Genomic DNA, 19,337 nt, shown 5'->3' with positions numbered 1-19,337 from the left:
TCTTTAGGAACTAGTTTTGCACATAGAAGGCAATCTTACAGCTTTGTTAGAAGTAATGGCTATGTCTCACTCTATGCTGTTTCCTTGTACCTTAGTTCAGGGATACCTCTTCCCTGACTGAATGTAAGGAAACCACAGAAAAGACAGGGAGGAAACACACCTTTTGCAGGAACAGTTATCTTGTCAGTGCGCTTTACAGCATCTTGCTTGGCTTCACTCTGGGTCTTTGAAGCCCAAGGTCTGTTGTAGGGATCCAGTGTCTATTTGCAAGAGGCAGAGGTGCTCACACACAGCACTGAAAACTCAATGACCCACTTCTCTTTTTCTCCCCCACACCAGGGGGACCAGAAGCCCCCAGCTACCCACCCCCACCCACTCTGCCAACTGTTTAAACGGAAATCACCTGTGGAAAAGGTAAACATATGTTAGAGTAAGTACTAGCAATGGATAAAATGAAACAAATAATCAGGTACTCAAGGAATCAAAAGAGGCAGAAGCCTCACTTACACTTGTCATGGTGTTTAGTTACAGGCAGGTCCCCTGGACTGAGCCCTGGGGATGGTGTCTCCTTTGTTGGTATCTCTTGGCTCTTCAGATTGGGGCTCCTGCCCATATGAGAATGTTTCATTTTCCAGCTTCGTAATGCAGATGGGGGTATAGGAGTTTGAGGGGAAGGAGGACAAGAATGGAAATAACAGAGGGCAGGATACCTACCTGTGTGTGCTTCTTATTGTGCATATGAGTGAAGAAGTCAAACATGGTCCCACAGATGGTGTTGCAGTCTTTGCACCAGTGATTGCCAGCATCATAATACTCATAGGTAGCAACGGGCTGATCAGAGTGCTTAGCAGCTGGCTGGGGGCTCTCGGCAGGCTTGGGGCTCTTAGTATGGGAATTCTCATTGTTTACCTTTGATTCCTAGAGGGGGAAAAACCTTCACTAAGAAGGAATTCAAAGTAGTCTAGATCTGTCTTCTCTCAGAAAAAGCAAATAGCCTACCACAATAACAGAAATAGGACCATATGACCATATTTCCAGTGCCTAAAGCTGCACAAACTAGGAAAAACCCCATGAGAAATCTTCCTGCAAGGCTCAAACAGAACTAATTAGATTCCATAGTGCCATGTCATCGTGGAGAATAAATCATAATGGCAATATATTTACTTATATATATCCTAAAATATCTAGAAGAATACTCAAGATTATGGAAACACTGGTTGCCTCTGGGAAGGGGTAATAGAGAACAGGAATGGATGGGAGTCTTTTACCGTATACCCTGTGGTAAATGTTAAATGTGCTACCTATGCAATTAAATACATTAAATTTATCAACCATAATGACAACTAGGGGAGGGAAGAAAACCAAAATGGAAAAGGTAACTGACAGATTAAGCAAGTGCAAAAAATAGATGATAGTGAACTCTCTTATCACAGACACATCCTGGTATAGATTAACTAGAGAGCGAGGCTGGCATAAATAAAGGGGATAGTCATTTATGTGGGATGACTTAAAAGGATCTGGGTAAAATATTTCTAACTGCCTAAAGTATCACCATTAGAATTTAACACCTTCGAGTTAACATGAATCCTCTTTTAAAACATATCAACTCCCCAACATTAAGTTATCAATAATAAATACTTTAAGGCCTCCCTGGTGGCACAGTGGTTAAGAGTCTGCCTGCCAGTACAGGGAACACGGGTTTGAGCCCTGGTCCGGGAGGATCCCACGTGTCGCAGAGCAGCTAGGCCCATGCGCCACAGCTGCTGAGCCTGCACTCTAGAGTCCGTGAGCCACAACTACTGGGCCTTGTGTGCCGCAACTACTGAAGCCCACACGCCTAGGGCCCGTGCTCCGCAACAAGAGAAGCCACAGCAATGAGAAGCCCGCACACCTCAACTAGAGAAGGCCCGCGCATAGCAACAAAGACCCAACGCAGCCAAAAAACAAACAAACAAACAAATAAATTAATTAATTAATTAATTTTAAAAAATACTTTAATATGAAATCATTTGTCAGCAAGCTGGGAATAAGACAATTCAGGAAATGAGAATTTTGGATAACATTGGGGAGTGAGGCACAGACAAAAGGTAAGTTTTGGAACACAGAGAAGGTAAGTATGAATGAGGTTCCACGGTAGACAAGATCAGGGAACTGGGCACCCTGAATACTGGCTGGTGGGGAGAGGAAGACAATATGGAGAAAGGGAAACAATTAAGACTTCAAAGATAATCTTTCCCTATTAGAGTCCTATTCAAGAGTCACTAAAGAGATCGCACCCAGCAGGTAAGGGATGGGCACATGCATACACTGCTGGTGAGTACTAACTGGCACCATTTTTCCAGAAGATAACCTAGGAATACATATTACATACCTCAAAATTCTTTATACCCTTGACCCAGCAATTCTACTCCTTGACATTTATCCTTAGGAAATTATGTCAAACTACAGGTGATTTGGTTGGTTAAATAAATTTTGGTATCCATACAACAACAAAAATAAGGTCGCTAAAAATGATATTATAAAAGTCTATTTATTGACATGGAAAGATGTTCATGATAGACTAGGAAAGTAAGTAACAAAATACATCTGAATAATCAATACAGATATGTAAATAGGCACAGAATGTCAAATGTCACCTTATCCAAAAGACTTTCCCTAACTACTCTATATCCCTTATCCTGTTTTCTTTTTTTAGGCACTTGTCATTACCTAACCTGCACTTGTTTACTTATTGACTATCTTCTCCCATTTCATTAGAATAAGGACCTTGTCTATTTAGTTCCCTGATATACTTCCCATATCTAGAACAGTGTCTGGCAGTTTTTTGGAAATCAAGAAATATTTGTTAAATGAACGAACAGAAGAAGGGAATTTGGAATAATAAACACCAAGGTATTAGTAACAATTGTGTCTAGGTGAACGGAACTGTGGAATTGTGTGTATGGGTTTATTTTTATGAAATGACCTATTCAAGAGAAAGAAAATCTCAAACCAACTATGCATTTTAAAAAGAGGCAAAGAAAGAAGAAATACCAAGGACAGGTAGGAAACAGAGCTTGTAGAGAGAACATTCTTTACTGCTGAAATGAAAATCCAATTGCAACATATCCTTGTTAGCTTCAGAGAGCATGAAGGCTCACTCAAGTCAAGATGATAGATTATCACGGGGTTGGTGCATAAATGGAACCCCAAACAATGTGTAAGTCAGCTACAAAGGGTCAAAACTTTCAAGCTCTTCTCCCATCAAAGGCCCTGAACTCAGTGATCCTGATATAATAATACAGTCTTACCTGGTTGAGAAAGAGAACTCTCCCAGGAAGACATGAAAAAATTAGAGCTTGGTTGACAGAGAACACAGAATATCTTCTTCTCTAACCCCCAACATTAACTGACCGTCTACTATGTACTAGATATACCAGATGCCATGGGACACACAAAAATAAATAAGTTATGTTCTGTTATTCTCAAGAAGCTCTCATTTAGTGGAAGACACAGGCATGAGAACAGGCATGATCTTAATCATGTTTTCAATAAGACAGAATGAAATAAATCTTATAAAGAAACAAAGTAATATACTATGGGAGTGCTAAAAAAGGGTTGACTCAATCTGTATGGAATTCAGGAATTCTTCACGGAGGTGGTAGTATTCAAGTTGGACCTTAGTGGATGAGTAGGGTTGGGAGACAGGCTAAGAGGACTATTAATGCAAAATTAGAGAGGCACAATAGCATAATGCACATCTGGAAAAGTGCAAGCATTCTAAGGTGGCAGGAGTATAAGGTGTAGTGTCATATTTCTTGAGCACTACCCATTTGCTACATGCCAGGCACTGAGCTATGTACTGGGGACTATATAGGAGAATGAGACAGATATGGTCCCTGATCCCTTGAACCTTAAAATCTAATTGGGGAACACATGTAATTATATAATTACAACTGCCATAAATGCTAAGAAGGAAAATGTCAGGTATTATGACAGTGTATATCAGGCAAATTTAAAAATTTAACAACCTGGAAAATGAAGGAAGGGAGTCAGGGAAATAATTTAATCTGCAATCTGAAGATGAATATGAGTTAGTTAGAAGACAGGATAAGAAGAGTGGGTTTCGCATGGTAACCAGAAGGAGGAGAAGACACAAAGACATTAATGATGAAACATTTAAGGAACGAAAATGCCAGTAACGAAATTACAGAGAGCAAAGGAAAAAAGAGGCATGAAATGAGGCTGAAGAGGTAGGCAAGGAAGTATCTCAATCACCAGCTGAATATGGAGAAAGAATTAAGAGTGTAGCAGCACAAGCAAGAACTGAAGGTGGCTTGAACTTGGATGGCAATAGAGATGATGAGATGAATGGAATTGAGATTTACTTTGGAGGGAAAATTGGCAGAATCTGTAATTGACTTGGTGTGTGGAGCAGTTTGGGAGGGGGAAGCACTAAGAATGCTCTTCAGGTTGTTGGCATGAAAACTGTTGGATAGTAGTATCATTCACTGAGATGGGTAACAACAGAGGAAGAAAAGGTTAGAGGGAGGTTGAGCACAATCTTAGTTTACTTTAGGATATATTGATTTTGAGGTGTTTATGAGACAATGAAGTGGAAACAGTGAGTAGTCTGTTGGACACTCAGATTTGAACCTTAGAAGAATCACCTGAGCTAGAATATAAAACTGAAAGTTGTCAGTATGGTATTTCAGCATAGGACTGAATGAAATGACCTAGGTAGAAAGCAGAATTCTAGAGAATTAGGCTAGAACTGAGCCCTGAAGAACTAAAATATTTAAAGATCAGGAGATTAAACAGGAGCAACCAGTATATAGGAGGAAAAGAAATGTGACAGGAGCCAAGGGAAGGAAACATTTTTTTAGGGGACAATGGTTCCCTATATCAAATACTGATTTGAGAATGGAATTTGAGGCTGTACAACATAGTGGTGACCTTGTTGCTAAACATGAACCTACAAAATGGCATTACAAGTTACGAGAAAACGAGAAGCCAAACTGGAGTGAGTTAAGGAGTTAAGCTAGAACTAGAACACAGAGGGCCCAGGATTCTACTTTGTGGGCAATGGGGAACTGCGAAAATTCTAAAGGAGAATACCATGATCTGAACTATGCTTTACAAAGATAACTCTAGCAAGAGTAAGAACAGGTTGGAAAAGGATGCTAAGAAAATGGTTAGTTAGAAGGCTTCTTTAGGAGTCCATGGAAATAAAAGATACAATAAAAATGGAAAAGTTGAACTGTTACCTTGCTGTTGGAAAAGGAGTTTGAGGACGATGACACTTTTTCTGGGCTCCTGGATTTTTCTGCTTTCCCAGTCTTCTCTGTAGGCTCCCTACTGTCATTTGAAGACTTCTGAGATTTATCCAAAATGTTAATTCCCAAGATCTGAGCCACTTTGTCCAGTTCAGACTGCTTTTTTTCTGCCTCTTCTGCCTCTTGTCGAAGTTCTGCAATGTCCTTCATAATGTTATCCTGAAGCCGACTCACCTCTACCAGGAGTGGGTCTTTGTGACCATCCTTCTCCCTTCGTTTCTTACGCAGCATTTCCCCTGAGTAGTCAAATGTCAACAGAAAGAAGCACAAGGAAAGTTAACAAGTCATTTTTCAGTCATAAGTACTAATTCTCAAGACTTTATGGTCACAAAATCTTTCTCCATAAAACATTCAAAAAGCAGGTGAGACTTGCCTTCCACATGGGCTGGTTTAGTTGAAGCTCCTATGGAGGTAAAGGTTGAGTGATTACATTATTTCTCATGTAGGGGTTATTAGCTAAGGATCTATGGATAGGTTTCAGGGAGGCACTGCATGAATCCCTAAAAGGGTATATACAAGTTTGTGTGCATGTGTAACTATGAATCCCGTGGCTGTCCTCTTCAGAGAACTAAAGAATTATTTAGAGGGCAAAAAACATTCAGTCACATATTTGACTTTATCTGATTTAAGGACCCTTCACCAACACCTCCACTGAGTTTTAGGTTTTGCCTCAAGCTCACCTAATGTTATCTCCTATTCCAAATTGCAGGTCCTCATGAATTAATCCTCACAGGATTAATAACTAAGTTTCTCATCCCTAAACAGCCCGAATCCAAACAGAAGAAGTTATATCTTCTCCCACTCTCTACTCTTCCCATGCTATCACCAAGCTGTAATATAGAAAGAAGCCTTGCTATGTTCTTAGTGTGTATGTGAATTCCTAAAAGCATAGATGAAGAGGTGGAATCAATAGAGGCATCATGGAGCATCTTTTTGTGCGAAAAAGGAAGTACTCAAAAAATGATGGACACAGGAGTCAACTTAAAGGGGGTCTTACTGACCAAATCTGGGGCAATTTGAGCATGAAGATAAATAATAATAGTAAAATATTATAACCTATTAAGAATCCATGAGTTCATACTGTTATAAATGGACAGATAAATGCGTGAGGAGGTGTGGGTGGAAAGCTCCTCCTCATAGTAGAAAGCCAACTAATTAACGAAGATGGAATGATGAAATTACAAAATTACTATTTAACAACCATCATAATAATAACTGATTTGGGCAAGGATCATCAATGAATGCTAAAACTAGTGGGCTAAAATTTGAGGAGTAACTGAATATTTACATAGTCTCAAAGTATCTTCCCTATAAGATACTTATTAACTGAAAAGGGTAAAATAGTAACCTTACAGTGGAGAAACTTAGCAGACGCCACCTTAACCAAATGATCAAAGTTGACAACACCAGTATGGGATAAATCAACACCTGATATGAACTTAGCATCACTTCTGTGATGTTCCTGCCAAAAATGCATAACCTGAATTTAATCATAAGAACACATCAGACAAACCAAAATTAAAGGACATTCTACAAAATATGTGACCTCTTCTGGAGATTCGGGAACTACTACAGATGAAAGGAGACTAAAAGAACATGACAACTGAATGCAATGTGTAATCTTCCATTTTCTTTTGCTTCAGGACATCATTGGGACAACTGATGAAATATGAGTAAGATCAGTAGACTAGTATATTACTGTTAATTTTCTAATTTTGATAAGCATACTATGGTTATGCAAGGGAATTCTTTGTTGTTAGAAGACACACACTTAAGTGTTTAGGAGTAAAGGAATACATATCTACAACTTACTCTTAAACAGTTCAGGAAAAATTATATACACATATGCACAAACACAATTGAGAGAGAAAAATGGATAAGGCAAATATAGTAAAATGCTAATAATCGTGGAACCTGAGAATTCTTTACACTATTAATGCAACTTTTCTATAAGTCTAATTATATCAAAAATTTTTTGAAAGTGAAGCTTCAGTGTCAATGAACCTGTCTGAGAATCCCCAAAGCTCTCCATTTGGGTCTCCTACTAAAGTTACAAAAGGCAGTCATGCAAAGAAGTGTCTGATACCTTGTTGTTTATGAAGCCGCTCCAACTCAGTCCTGAGATAGTACATCTTCTTCTGGCGAGCTTCCCGGTCACTCTTCAGCTTTTCCCTCTCTTCAATAACCTGCAAAGTACAAAATGGTAAGAGATCCTTTAGCCTCCAACATCCCTTTTCTATTGTTCTTTTCCATAAACCTTCACACTAGATAATATCTGAATGCAAGAATCCAAATGTCTGCACACAGAGGCTCTGACTTTATAGTGAAGGTGATATTTCATTCCAATCCAAGTGCCAGAATAGAATTATCCTTTCCAGAACCGTACAGACCAGAAAGTACTTTTTTTGTACAGGAAGCACTACACTATTAGATAGTAGTTCTGAGCCCAAAAGGAGCCATCAAGAAGGGAACTAAAAAAAAAAAAAAAAAAAAAAAGAAGGGAAGAAGGGAACTAATATGTGTTACGGATGAAGCACTGTGTTAGTTGCATTACATATATCACCTTATTTAGTCATGATATTATCTGTTTCACAGTAAGAAAATTGAGGTTGCAAAAGACTAAGTAACATACCAAAAGATCATACAGTAAGATGATTTAAAATCCAGATATGCATGCCCTAAAGTCCCTGATCTTTCAACTGTATTACTATCACCTAATGGAAAAACAAATATGGAACTCATGTGAAAAATCTGTGTATTGTCAGCCCTGACTTAAGTACTAGGTTTTTAAAGGTAAAGTAAAGGAAAAGCACTAGTCTCCAGACAGTGTCTCTGCAGTCTTAGGTTTTGTTGTATGGAACCTATCTTCCTCTTTCCCAAAAGACTTAAAAAAAAACCAAAAGACTGAAGTTCAGGGCACCCAAGTACAATGGAAAATTAAGAGGTGCTTTTTGTCTTCTCAAGGATTAGCTAAATTTCTGTTCAACTGGAAAAAAAATGAGATTAGGCCTACAATTTTGCCTTTTCTACTTTTCTCCTCAGGTCTTAATTATTTTATTAGCAAACCAAATTTACACATATTACAATTTTATCATCCTTAGGTCACCTTGTTTAACAAAATGAGTTTTTAGTTATTAAGGACCTGTAAAATTAACAGTACATATTAATTTTTCTATTCAAAATTCTTCTATTCTGTATTCCTCATCCCTACATAATTTTTACCTACTGCTCTAAAGCATCTAGAATTATTATATCTTTACCCCAGCCACTGCTCCCTTTCTATAGCCTGGGAACCCGATGAACAGTATAAAAACTACTTTTTTAAAAAAAAGTATAAAAACTACTTTTGACACTATAAAAACTACTTTAAAAAAAATATTATTCCTGGACTCTAAGTTAAACCAGAATAAGCAAAGCTTATTTCTTGGTTTAATTACCAAGCAACAACTAGTTATTAGTTTTTAAACCCCATAATCACTACAGGAAAAAAATCCAAAACTCACTGGGATGAAACATAGATTTCCTGATTTCTCTTTCACCCAGACCAATTTTGGTTCCTCTCTCCCTGATAAGGTCATATTAAAGACTTCAAGGTTCCCAGCTCCTACCCATAGGGTCCTAAGGCTGATAATTCAGATAGAGAAATAAACTTAAAAAAGGAAAAAGAAGTCTAGCAATCACAGTGGGACCTATGGCCAGACTTTAGTCCAAATGAGAAAACATAAAAGAAAAAATTATGGTAAGACAGCAGTCTCTAAAGACTGCCTTGGGCCTTGCAAATTTTCAGCTCCCTCTAAAAGACAAAAATTTATGTTAAAATAGAAGATTCAGGCACAGGATGCCCAAAGCTAATATTCACCTTCTGTTTCTGGGAAGCACGGTTCTTCTCATCAGAGATCTTCTCCGGATTATATCTTATGAGTGATGGGATGGACACGTGGACAGGCACTTGGGCAGGAGGAATTGAGCCCAGCACTGACTCCTCCTGCTTGGGCTCATCAGGAGTCACAGTGGGGATCACACGGAGATTGGGACGGCTACGGGTAGCTTGTTTGGTAACTGGCATTATCCTGTGTGGTTCAGGTAGAGGGTGGTTTGAAGGTTGGGAGGCAGGGTACATGGGCCACCTTGAGGCTGCATATGCCATGTACTGCCTATAGGCATCAAAGGAAGCAGGGGGAATGGCAGGTCCCTGGTAGTTTGGAGGTATCCGAGCTGCAGCAAACTGAGAGGCCCTTGGCATATGAAACTGAGATAAAGAAGCAGGGTGTGGAAGTCTAATTGGGGCAGATGGGGCTGATGGCACCATGCACCTGACTGCAACAGATGACTGAAACCCACTGCCAACCACCTCAGGTCCTGCAGTATGACCCATTGGATGGTCAGACTTTAGGAACGGGGGGCTGTTTTTTGTGAGCAGGTAAGGATCCACAGGGGAGACTGGGTGTGGATGGGATACCTCTGGGGAGTGGGTATTGCTATGGTGTGCCTCTCCACTCTCCAGTCTGTGAGGATCTGCAGAGCGCCGATCAGCTGAGAAACGGCGGTCAACTGAGGAACAGCGGTCTGATGAAAAGTGCCGGTCAACAGAGGAACGGCGGTCAGCAGAGGAACGTGATGGCTTCTTGCCATGAAGTCGTTCCTGGGTGCGTGCAGCCAGTTTACTAATCTCTGCTACTCCAATATCCAGCCCTATGGTCTTGAGCAAGTCATGAATCTTCGCATATTCTGGACTGGTCTCTTCTATTGATTCTAGCTTTACAGCTGGAGCTGAAGAGGGTAGGGAGCTTCCCTTCTGCCTCATAACTTCACTTTCAGAGCCCCCAAGGGGCTTTGGTGGAGATTCTGCCTTTAAATCCTCTTCTTCATCCCCATAGAGAAATTTCTCCTCATCCTCAATGTCAGGGAAGCTACGTCGCCTCTTTTCCTGTGTACTGGTAGAATCTGCTAACATGCTCAGAATGCAGGAGAAACCACTGCCATCCTGGCTAGCTCTCTCATGAGGAAGCAAGAAGTCTGTGTGTCGCTCTGGTCCCTCAGCCTTCATATCCAATTTTTCACTGTGGCACAGAAAACTTCCAAATTTCTCTCTGAGGGGACTGCTGTCTTTGGGTATCCCAGGGAGGGGGCCCCATTGGTAGAGGTTGCCCTGAGATTCCTTCAGGGTAGTCTCTACCATAGTTCCCTTGTTGTTTTCAACCTCTGAGGCAAAAGTAGCAATAGCACCACTTAGTGGAAGAGATGAGTGTCCAGAGTAAAGGGAGTGATCCTGGCTGGAGCTGGTACTGCTGGAAAAACTCTCAAGCTGCAAAGACAAACATAACTGAATTAGCCTCTATGTAGAATCTCAGAAAACTAGTAACTGAGATAAATACTTAAATACTTTGTTCTTCTTGAATTAATAGGGAAAAGATAAATGTGGATGAAAGGGAGGTCCTTAGCCTGGTTCAAGATTTGGGTTCCCGTTTCTCCAGATGGTTCTGCTGTAGCAGGGGGAAACAGAAAAGAAGGCAGATTGAGTCTTCATTTTTGCCCATTTGTTGTAGTCTTTATCAAGGAATTTGAATTCAAAAGGACTTTAGAGATGCCCTAGCTTACTTGCTTTCTTTTTTACGGATCCCCGAAAGAAAAAAAACATAAAAGCAGAGAGCTACTTTGGTTGAAGTGGGTCAGGAAACTCTGTTAACCCTAACTGATTGCCTTCCCTTACTTCCCTAAGTGCCCTCAGGCACTTCTTCAGAAACATTTAGCTCCTAAAAGGACAGGTAAAAACAAGTGCTCATGCCTGACCATCTTTTCATAAGTGAGAAAAAAATATCAAGGTCCAGAATGGTTAGGTGACTTATCTAAAAATCACACAGCAAGTTGGTGGTAGAGACGGGTCCAGAATCAGAATCATCTGATTTCTGGTCTACTGTCCTACCACTCATACATTTTTTCTTCTCTTTAAAGAGAGATGAGGAAAATTCAGATCAGCTCCTCCCTTTGCTCTTCAAGCTTCATTTCCAAGAAACCCATATTCAAAGATCCTAAAGGACTATCCAATTTAGAGGCGAAAAAAAAAAAACTTGAATAGATACTCTCCAAAATGTCTGTTTAGAAAGCCTAATACATGACAACAGAAGCCCTCTATTGTTGCATTATGAAGCCTACAGTTTCCTTTGGAGAGTCCTGGAAGGTACAGCTCATAGGCATAACAATGTTGGTCCAACACATATTCCAAAGATACCTTAGGGACACAGCCCCCAGGAAAGTAACTAGGCTTTAAAATATTACAGGGACTAGCAAGAGACCCTAGAAGAAATGCAGCATAGACCTGCATGGAAGGCTCCATTTCCACCTCAATCCGCTTTTTCAGAATTGACTTCTTGGGCATCACAGATACTTCCTCTGGCCGATGTAAAGAATATCCTGGCTCCGATGCTGTTAGGACACCTGACAATCCAGGGATGGGACAGCCAGTGCCACCACCATCAACTCCCACCAGTTCCTGACTCAAGCTCCTACTTCGTTCCTCCTCTTCCTCTCGTTTTCGCCTGGCAAGGTCCAGCTCTCGAAACTCAGGGTCTAAAAACCTAGGACTCGGGCTCCGCCTACGCTGTCGATAGTTGCGGGCCCCCGATGTAAAACTTGGGTGATCACCTCCCATGCTGTGTATCTTCTCTGTGTCATCATAACGGGGCCGTTTGGCCTCCCGGCTCCTTTCCTCAGGTCGTATAGAGTAGGAGCCTTTGAGTTTGTCTCTATTCCGTTCTGTTCCCCGCAACAGCTCATCATGACAACTGACATGGGGACTATAATCAGATCGATGCAGGAAAGTTTCTCTTGCTCGGTAGTCCTCGTCAAGTTGTCCCAAGAAGGGACTGAGAGGTGCCTCCTCCCGGGAAATATATCGTTCAAGACCTCGAGAGCACTGGGAACTTCGAGTGAAGACAGAATCATCAGTCAGGTCATCCCTGAGAAAAGAGACAAGCATCACTGAATATAATGGACTCTGAAAGAGCAAGACCAGACAAGGCTAAGAGACTGACATCTGGCAAGGGGGCTGTAGAATGCTTAGAACAAAAGACAATAATCATGAAGTCCAAGAACAAATCTATGTATATACATGGAATACTTCTTCTCCTTTTCCCCAGGGCACAAGCAGCTGTAGCCTCTAACCAAAGGAAGATACTACTAATGTACCTAGACAGAATTCTTAGGCTAATCTCTTTGATTAGACTTTGGGGATGCATAGTATCATGCTAGGGTCTGGGAGATGCAAAAACACCACTACCAGACTACAATAAGACATGGGTTACCCAACTTCACACTAGCTAAATTCTAGCTCTTTGCTACTAAAACTGTGGTCTGAATCAGCAACATCAGTATTACCCAGGAACTTTTTAGAAATGCAGGTTCTCAGGTTCCACTCAGGCCTACTGAATCAGAATCTGCATTTTAACAAGCCCTCCAGGTGATCTGTATGCACCTTAAAATTTGAGAAACACCAGTTCAGATCAATGATTTTCAAGCTGTGTTCCACAGAGATTCTGAAGAGTGCTCAGGAGCTGCCTAAAGGAAGGAGGTAAGAGCCTGCATGGCTCTGGGCCTTCCACCTCACTGAAATCATACTGGTCCCAATTTTATCTGTTTATATAATAAAATTCTATATAATATTTCCTTTGGAGAAAAAAAGTTTCACTGTGGGGAAAAAAAATTTTTTTTTTTTTTTTTTTTGGAAAAAAATTTTTTAACGATTGATCTATCCAATTGGCATGATTTTCTCATAAGTTTTAGAAGGTTCTCTAATGCTTTGTCTTGCTGGCTCATATATTAAAAACCATAAAACTCCCTCACAGCCTGTTTTGTTACCCTCTTTCCTGCCTTGCCTGGATATCCACAAGCACTCTGCTAATCTTCGGCCCAGAAAAAGAGTATGTGATGCTTTATCTCACTATATATTTTTATTTTATAGAAATAAAAAGGTCTTAGACTCTTATGGCATGAAGGTAAAAATACAGGATGGGACATCTGTCCTTTTAGTGCAGATCTCTATACCACACACAATATCCTAATCTTTTTGGGCACTATGGTCAGAGTTTCTATTGCCCCCTAAAAGTTTCTGACTTAAATCACAGATAGAAATAAAGATCCCCTAGTACTTTAAGCATACCACTTTGAAAAACTTACATGTCACTCACATTTCAGAGTGAATTACTGTCCAGAGGATGGTAATTATTGCTGTCTTCTACATGCTAGTAGCTACTTCTGTTTTTTTGTGAGTTTTGAGAAATGACTTTTCTTTGTTTTTTTTTTTATGGTTGTTTTCCTATTTCTGGGACTAAGCAGAACATCAAAGAGTTGCTTTTTCTCATTCGCCAGCCCAGGCTTTGTTCAGTTTTAGACCTGGGTAACAGCTATAAATAACTTTATGAAAGACTATAAAGGATAAACTTTATCACCTCCTCTATAAGCATGCCACCTATGGGAATTGAGGTTCCTGTTATTCACCTCCTCCCTAAGAATTTGGGGAATTTTGAGGTCCCAATGTACTATGAAATAATAGGAAATGAGAATAATAATAGGATAATAGTATAATAATATGAATGAGAATGACCAAGGATGATCTCCGAAATCAAACATAACTAGAGTAAAACAGTTTACTCTGTAGGTTTGTCAGCCACGAAGACATCTATTTCTAGGGAGGAACATCCATGAATTGAGTCACTCCACTGCCAAAACACCATCTACCATACAGAGTCTCTGAACACATTAGTGCAGAGGAAAATCACAGGCTCCACGGGTAGTGGCAAGTTCATCCATGCTCCCACATTCTGCTCCTCACCAGAACTATTACATGTCTCCACCAAGCAGCATACTAGCCCAAGATCTAATCCAACATTAAATATCAAGAAGCTAGAAATAATGAAATGGTTCTCAGACTCACTCTAAACTTGCAATCTCCAGCAAAAGGAGGCAAAAAACAATGAAAGAAGGAATAGAAACAGTTAAAAGAATGCGCTATCATGTAAATACAGGCAGAAATCAGGTTGATTAGAAGCTCACGTCCTCCTTCCCCAGTTCTCCCAAAGGATAAGAGAGAGAACTGGCTGCAATAAAAGTGAGTCCTAAAAAGGGCCCCGATCTCCTGCAGCTCAGAATAGTCCACGGACAAACTCTCTCTGAAAGCTTTGGTTAAGTCCAACTCTTTTCTAAAATAAAATCTACTTAAAAAATTGATTGTTCAGTGTAGGTGATGGGTACATGGAGGCTCAGTGTACTATTCTACTTTTTCTGTGTTTACAAATTCCATTAAACAAATTAAAAAAACATATAATATACATCCACATAAGTTTGTACACCAATGTTCACAGCAGCATTATTCATAATAGCTAAAAAGCAGAAACAACTAAAATGTTATCCATCACTGATGAATAAACAAAACACATACAATGAAATTATTATCAGCAATAAAAAAGGAATGATGCGCTGTTATATGAAAAAACGTGAATGAATCTTGAAAACATTATGTTAAGTGAAAGAAGCCAGTCACCAAAGGACCACACCTTGTATGATTCTATTTCTATGAAAAGGCCAGAACAGGTAAATCTATAGAGGCAGAAAGTGGATTAGTAATAGGCTTGGGGCAGGCGGTGAGACTAATAGCTAAGGATAAGGTAATAAAAATAAAATTGATCATAGTGGTAGATGTACAACTCTATGAATATACTAAAAGTCACTGAACTGTACACTCTAAATGAGTGAATTGTATGGTACGTGAATTATGGCTAAATAAAGCTGTTTAAAATGTATATAAGGAAAAAAAAAGGTCCTCCAGAACCCAAACTTCCCATTATTTTCCTCTGCTGAATCCCCAAAATGCCTGAAGAAAGCTGTTTGCTTCTGTCTGTTCCCTAAGGCAAATCAGAGGGAAAAAATTCTACTCCCTCAACCTACATCAGGGCAAGGAGGAGTTAGGAGAATTCCATGAATGGAACGTATAATGTGTCTACTTTGATAAACAAGGGAAATCAACCTCACATCCACAAGTTTTTAGAAGCTAAGAGTCTTCATACAACATGTTCACGTTCCCTTTTCAGAATAAGTTACAATCCTACACACAGAGCTGCCCTGCCATGGTGAGGAGACTGACAACCCTTGATTTGGCTATAACCCAAACCAGGTATTAAAATTTAACAAATTCAATATGGGAAGAGAAAGAATACAGGGTCTCAGGAAAAAATAAACACACACCTACATACAAAGGATGGAAATGGCTCATTTCATTAACTGAACACTGGACTCACAGTCAGGAAGATATCTTGAGAATGCCAACATTCCTATGGCCTGGTTTTAGCCGACAGTAATTATCCACACAAACTATATTGAGCAAGAGTGCTGGGGGCAAAAAGTCTAAAGAATGGCCTGGGACCTCCTTTTAGAACCTTAATCTCACTTTCTCTAAAATAAATTTGTCTCTCTGAAACAAGATTCGTGAAAGAAGATTACTACCTCAAACATCCTAAGAGGAAATTTTTAATTTTTATAACTTAAACAGACAACTGGCTAGCCGAGGCACACATGCATAACAAAGTTTATGGAAAAGGGAGGTGACACCCCAGAACTAACAAGAGGAAATGCTAAAGTTACCTCAAAACCTCAGCAAGGAAGGAAGAGAATCACACCACGCACCACCTACTCGGACTGCCTACTCAATCATCTCCCAAAATAGAAGCAGCCAGAAATGCAAGGGCTGTTGCCTCAATTAATAGTCACACACCTTGAAACTCAGAAGTTTCAGTATTATATGACTGTCCCGCCTTGCTTCACTACATTGAATAGCCACTGAAGCTTTGAAGTAAATATTACCAAAGGGCAGCAGTGGTCCTCAGATTTCCTGCCCAGCTGTCCCCAACCTGCCTGCCTATACTCTGTGCACTACTGCATGGACAATCTCAGTTTGAAAGAACATTATATTGATTTATTGCTACTGCTAAACATTTGTGAAAACTCCTAGTGTACTGGGCAGAGACCATTAATAGACATGGTTCTCAGCTCTCAGAGTGCCTTCCCTGCACTCCCATCCTTACTCTTTTACTTTTATGAGGTGAAAAACACCTAATGTGATTATTTACTTCCCAGATATACCTAAGTTCCTAGTACCTGAGATCTATATTTAATACTATGGAGTATTAAATGCCCTTCCTCAGCCCTCAGTGGTTGTAAAGTAGTAACTGAAATTAAACATTTTAGGGACTTCCCTGGTGGTCCAGTGGTTAAGACTCTGCGCTTCCAATGCAAGGGGCACGGGTTCGATCCTTGGTCGGGGAAACTAAGATCCCACATGCCACACAACGCGGCCAAGAAAATATAAAAAAGAAAACACACATTTTAAAAGATCTCTCACTTTCTATTAACGCGTATATGTTTCATATATATATATATATATGACATGAATTTAGCTATACCTTTTCTTTTTAATTAATTAATTTATTTATTTATTTTTGGCTGTGCTGGGTCTTCGTTGCTGCTCGCGGGTTTTCTCCGGTTGCGTCGAGGGGGGGCTACTCTTTGTTGCGGTGCGCAGGCTTCTCATCGTGGTGGCTTCTCTTGTTGCGGAGCACGGGCTCTAGGCGCGCAGACTTCAGCAGTTGGAGCACGTGGGCTCAGTAGTTGTGGCTCGCGGGCTCTAGAGCACAGGCTCAGTCATTGTGGCACACGGGCTTAGTTGCTCCGCAGCATGTGGGATCTTCCCGGACCAGGGCTCGAACCCGTGTCCCCTGCATTGGTAGGCGGATTCTTAACCACTGCACCACCAGGGAAGTCCTACATAATTCTTTCAGAGTCTACCCCACTGAGAAAGCCTTTTCCAATGTTATACTTTGTACTGGATGTAGGGTATAACTTCAGTGCTGTCACCACCCTTTCAAATACACCATTCAGAAAACAGCAACATTTCTACCTTCAAGCACTACTATGGTGTGCCCTGTCTCCGATGAAGCCTACCTGTCCACATCCTCCAGATTATCCATTGGTGACCCCAGTCGATCACTAAGCCGCCGCCGTTCTGGTATGCCAACACAGAAGTGGTCATTGCCAACAGTGATCCTTAAGCTCTGTTCCAAAGAAGAGTCAGAACGCAGACCAGGAGAGCGTCTCTACAAAAGTAAAAAATAACACAATAGTCAATAAGGTCAAGATATCTCTACACTCAAAAATGTTCTCCTCCCTAGTCAAAAAGTTGTGGTCCTACAAGGTGTGAAATGGCTATGGTAAGATTCTACTCCAAAAATAAAGGACTTTAAAAAAAATTATCATTTTTCTTAGATGAAAGTCCATGCTTCCAACCCTCCTAATCAGTGACCTGTTATTCTTTAATTTCCTGGTACCAGGCGTGGGGCTAGAGGAGTGAATTAAGCCTGCTCCCAGAACCTATACATTTCCAGTAAAGGAGGCAAGCGAAAAACAAGTTTAAAAAAAAAATAAAGTACTTCTGATAGCACTATAAAGTGCTATAAAGTCATTAAAACACAGTAACATGAAAGAGATTGGGGAAAAGGAGCTATTTCAGATAAGCTGGTTAGAGAAGGCTTTCTGAGGTGATACTATTTAATTTGAAGCCTGAATGATGAGATGTCAGCCTTGCAAAGAACAGATGGAAGGTGTTTCAGGCAAAAAGAACATGCTCTGTAATGCGCTTAGCATGTTTTGGGCAACAGAAAGGTGGCTAGTGTGATTCCAGCAAAGTGGTAGGAGAAGATAGTCAGAAGCCACAGTTAGGGAACTTGGATTTTATTCATAGTATAACAAGCCACAGAAGGGTTTCAAGCAGGGGAGTGATATGATCTAACTACACTACTTCCTCCAGATGCTCACATTGTTCACAACCCTCATCTTCTTCAGGTCTTTATTAAAAAGTCACCTTCCCAGAAGGCCTTCTCTGGCTACCCTATCAAAAATTATAACTCCCTTCTGTTTTCTTTTTCTCTTAGCACTTAATCATATTTAACATGCCAAGACTTTTTACTTCTCTATCTTATTTATTATCTGAATCCCACTGTTACAATATAAGTTCTATGAGGGCAGGGGTTTTTGACTGGTTTGTTCAGTATTGTATCCCCAGTGCCCAGAACAGCATGGTAAATGTTCAATAAATACTTCTCAAATGTATAAAATGAAGGTCTTCAAAAATCATTTTGATTGCTGGGTACAGAAAAAACTGGATGGTAACAAGAGTGTAAAGGAGCCTAATGTAATAACCTGGGCAAGAGGTAATAGGGTTTAGACTAGAGTGATGGCAGCAGGAGGACAGTTTGGAGGATGTATTTTGGAGGTAGAGCTGACAGGTTAGATAGATGAAGTTATTCTTACGGATTGGGAGAAGGGAGATGATCACTGTTTCTGGCTGAGCAATGCGTGATGTCATTTACTGAGACGGAAAAGACTGGAGCAAATAGGTTTTGCGTTGGAGAAGAAAGGGGAGGTTATACAAACTAGTAGTTTTCTGTCTTCCTTACTTTCTCTGTAGTGACTAACATTCAGACTATACATGCTCAGCTATGAAAATCTTAACACAGTGACAAGTCAACTCATCTATAACCAGAGTACCCAGATACTGTTAGAGAGCCATTCAGTAAGACAGAAACTTTGTCACGGGGTGGTTTTTTTGTTGTTATTTTTAAAAGATTGGTGAACTGATAATAAAAACAAATTCCAAAACACCAGATTCTGCCAGGAGGCTCTACTAGCGAGGTGGTTATGGTGAGAAGTCAATATTACGTCTAAACTAAACTTAACCTCATGCTCTGTCCCTTTAGCAGGGAAACATAACAGTTAAAATCAGGGTGTTGGGAACCAGGCAGAGATGAACTGAATCACACTCCACCACTTCTTAGCTGCGTGGCCTTGATCAAGTTACTTAAACCTCTTTGAGTTCCTCAGTTGTTAGATAAGGAGGAACCCTCACCTCAAACGGTCGTTACTGTTCAAAGAGAACGTGTAAAGTGAAGGGCTAAGCATCATTCCTGCCACATAACTAGG

At 40.3% G+C, this 19,337-nt stretch overlaps 1 protein-coding gene across 3 annotated transcripts in view; it reads right to left on the bottom strand.

Annotated features, from left to right (window-relative positions):
• The window catches only part of ZNF318 (zinc finger protein 318), a 28,845-nt gene that overhangs the window by 5,602 nt on the left and 3,906 nt on the right, over positions 1-19,337 (bottom strand). The window contains exons 2-9 of one of the 3 annotated variants that reach the window (XR_014251064.1): positions 17,304-17,455; positions 11,632-12,271; positions 9,175-10,620; positions 7,402-7,501; positions 5,247-5,551; positions 715-918; positions 508-605; positions 161-403 (exon numbers count right to left, since the gene is read on the bottom strand). Coding sequence is in view for 2 of the 3 variants with exons in the window: in XM_082414053.1 (XP_082270179.1) it covers positions 161-260; positions 715-918; positions 5,247-5,551; positions 7,402-7,501; positions 9,175-10,620; positions 11,632-12,271; positions 17,304-17,455 (2,947 nt within the window). In the remaining variant the exon portion in view is untranslated. Of the gene's footprint in view, positions 1-159; positions 404-507; positions 606-714; positions 919-5,246; positions 5,552-7,401; positions 7,502-9,174; positions 10,621-11,631; positions 12,272-17,303; positions 17,456-19,337 lie in introns of those variants that run through there. The other 2 variants (XM_082414054.1, XM_082414053.1) reach the window with 2 other exon arrangements.

The sequence above is a fragment of the Balaenoptera physalus genome (genome assembly GCF_965194825.1).
Source record: "Balaenoptera physalus genome assembly, chromosome: 11".
In the NCBI taxonomy this organism is placed as follows: Eukaryota; Metazoa; Chordata; class Mammalia; order Artiodactyla; family Balaenopteridae; genus Balaenoptera; species Balaenoptera physalus.
Note: the sequence above shows the minus strand (reverse complement) of the source record. Positions and strands in the feature narration are given on the sequence as shown.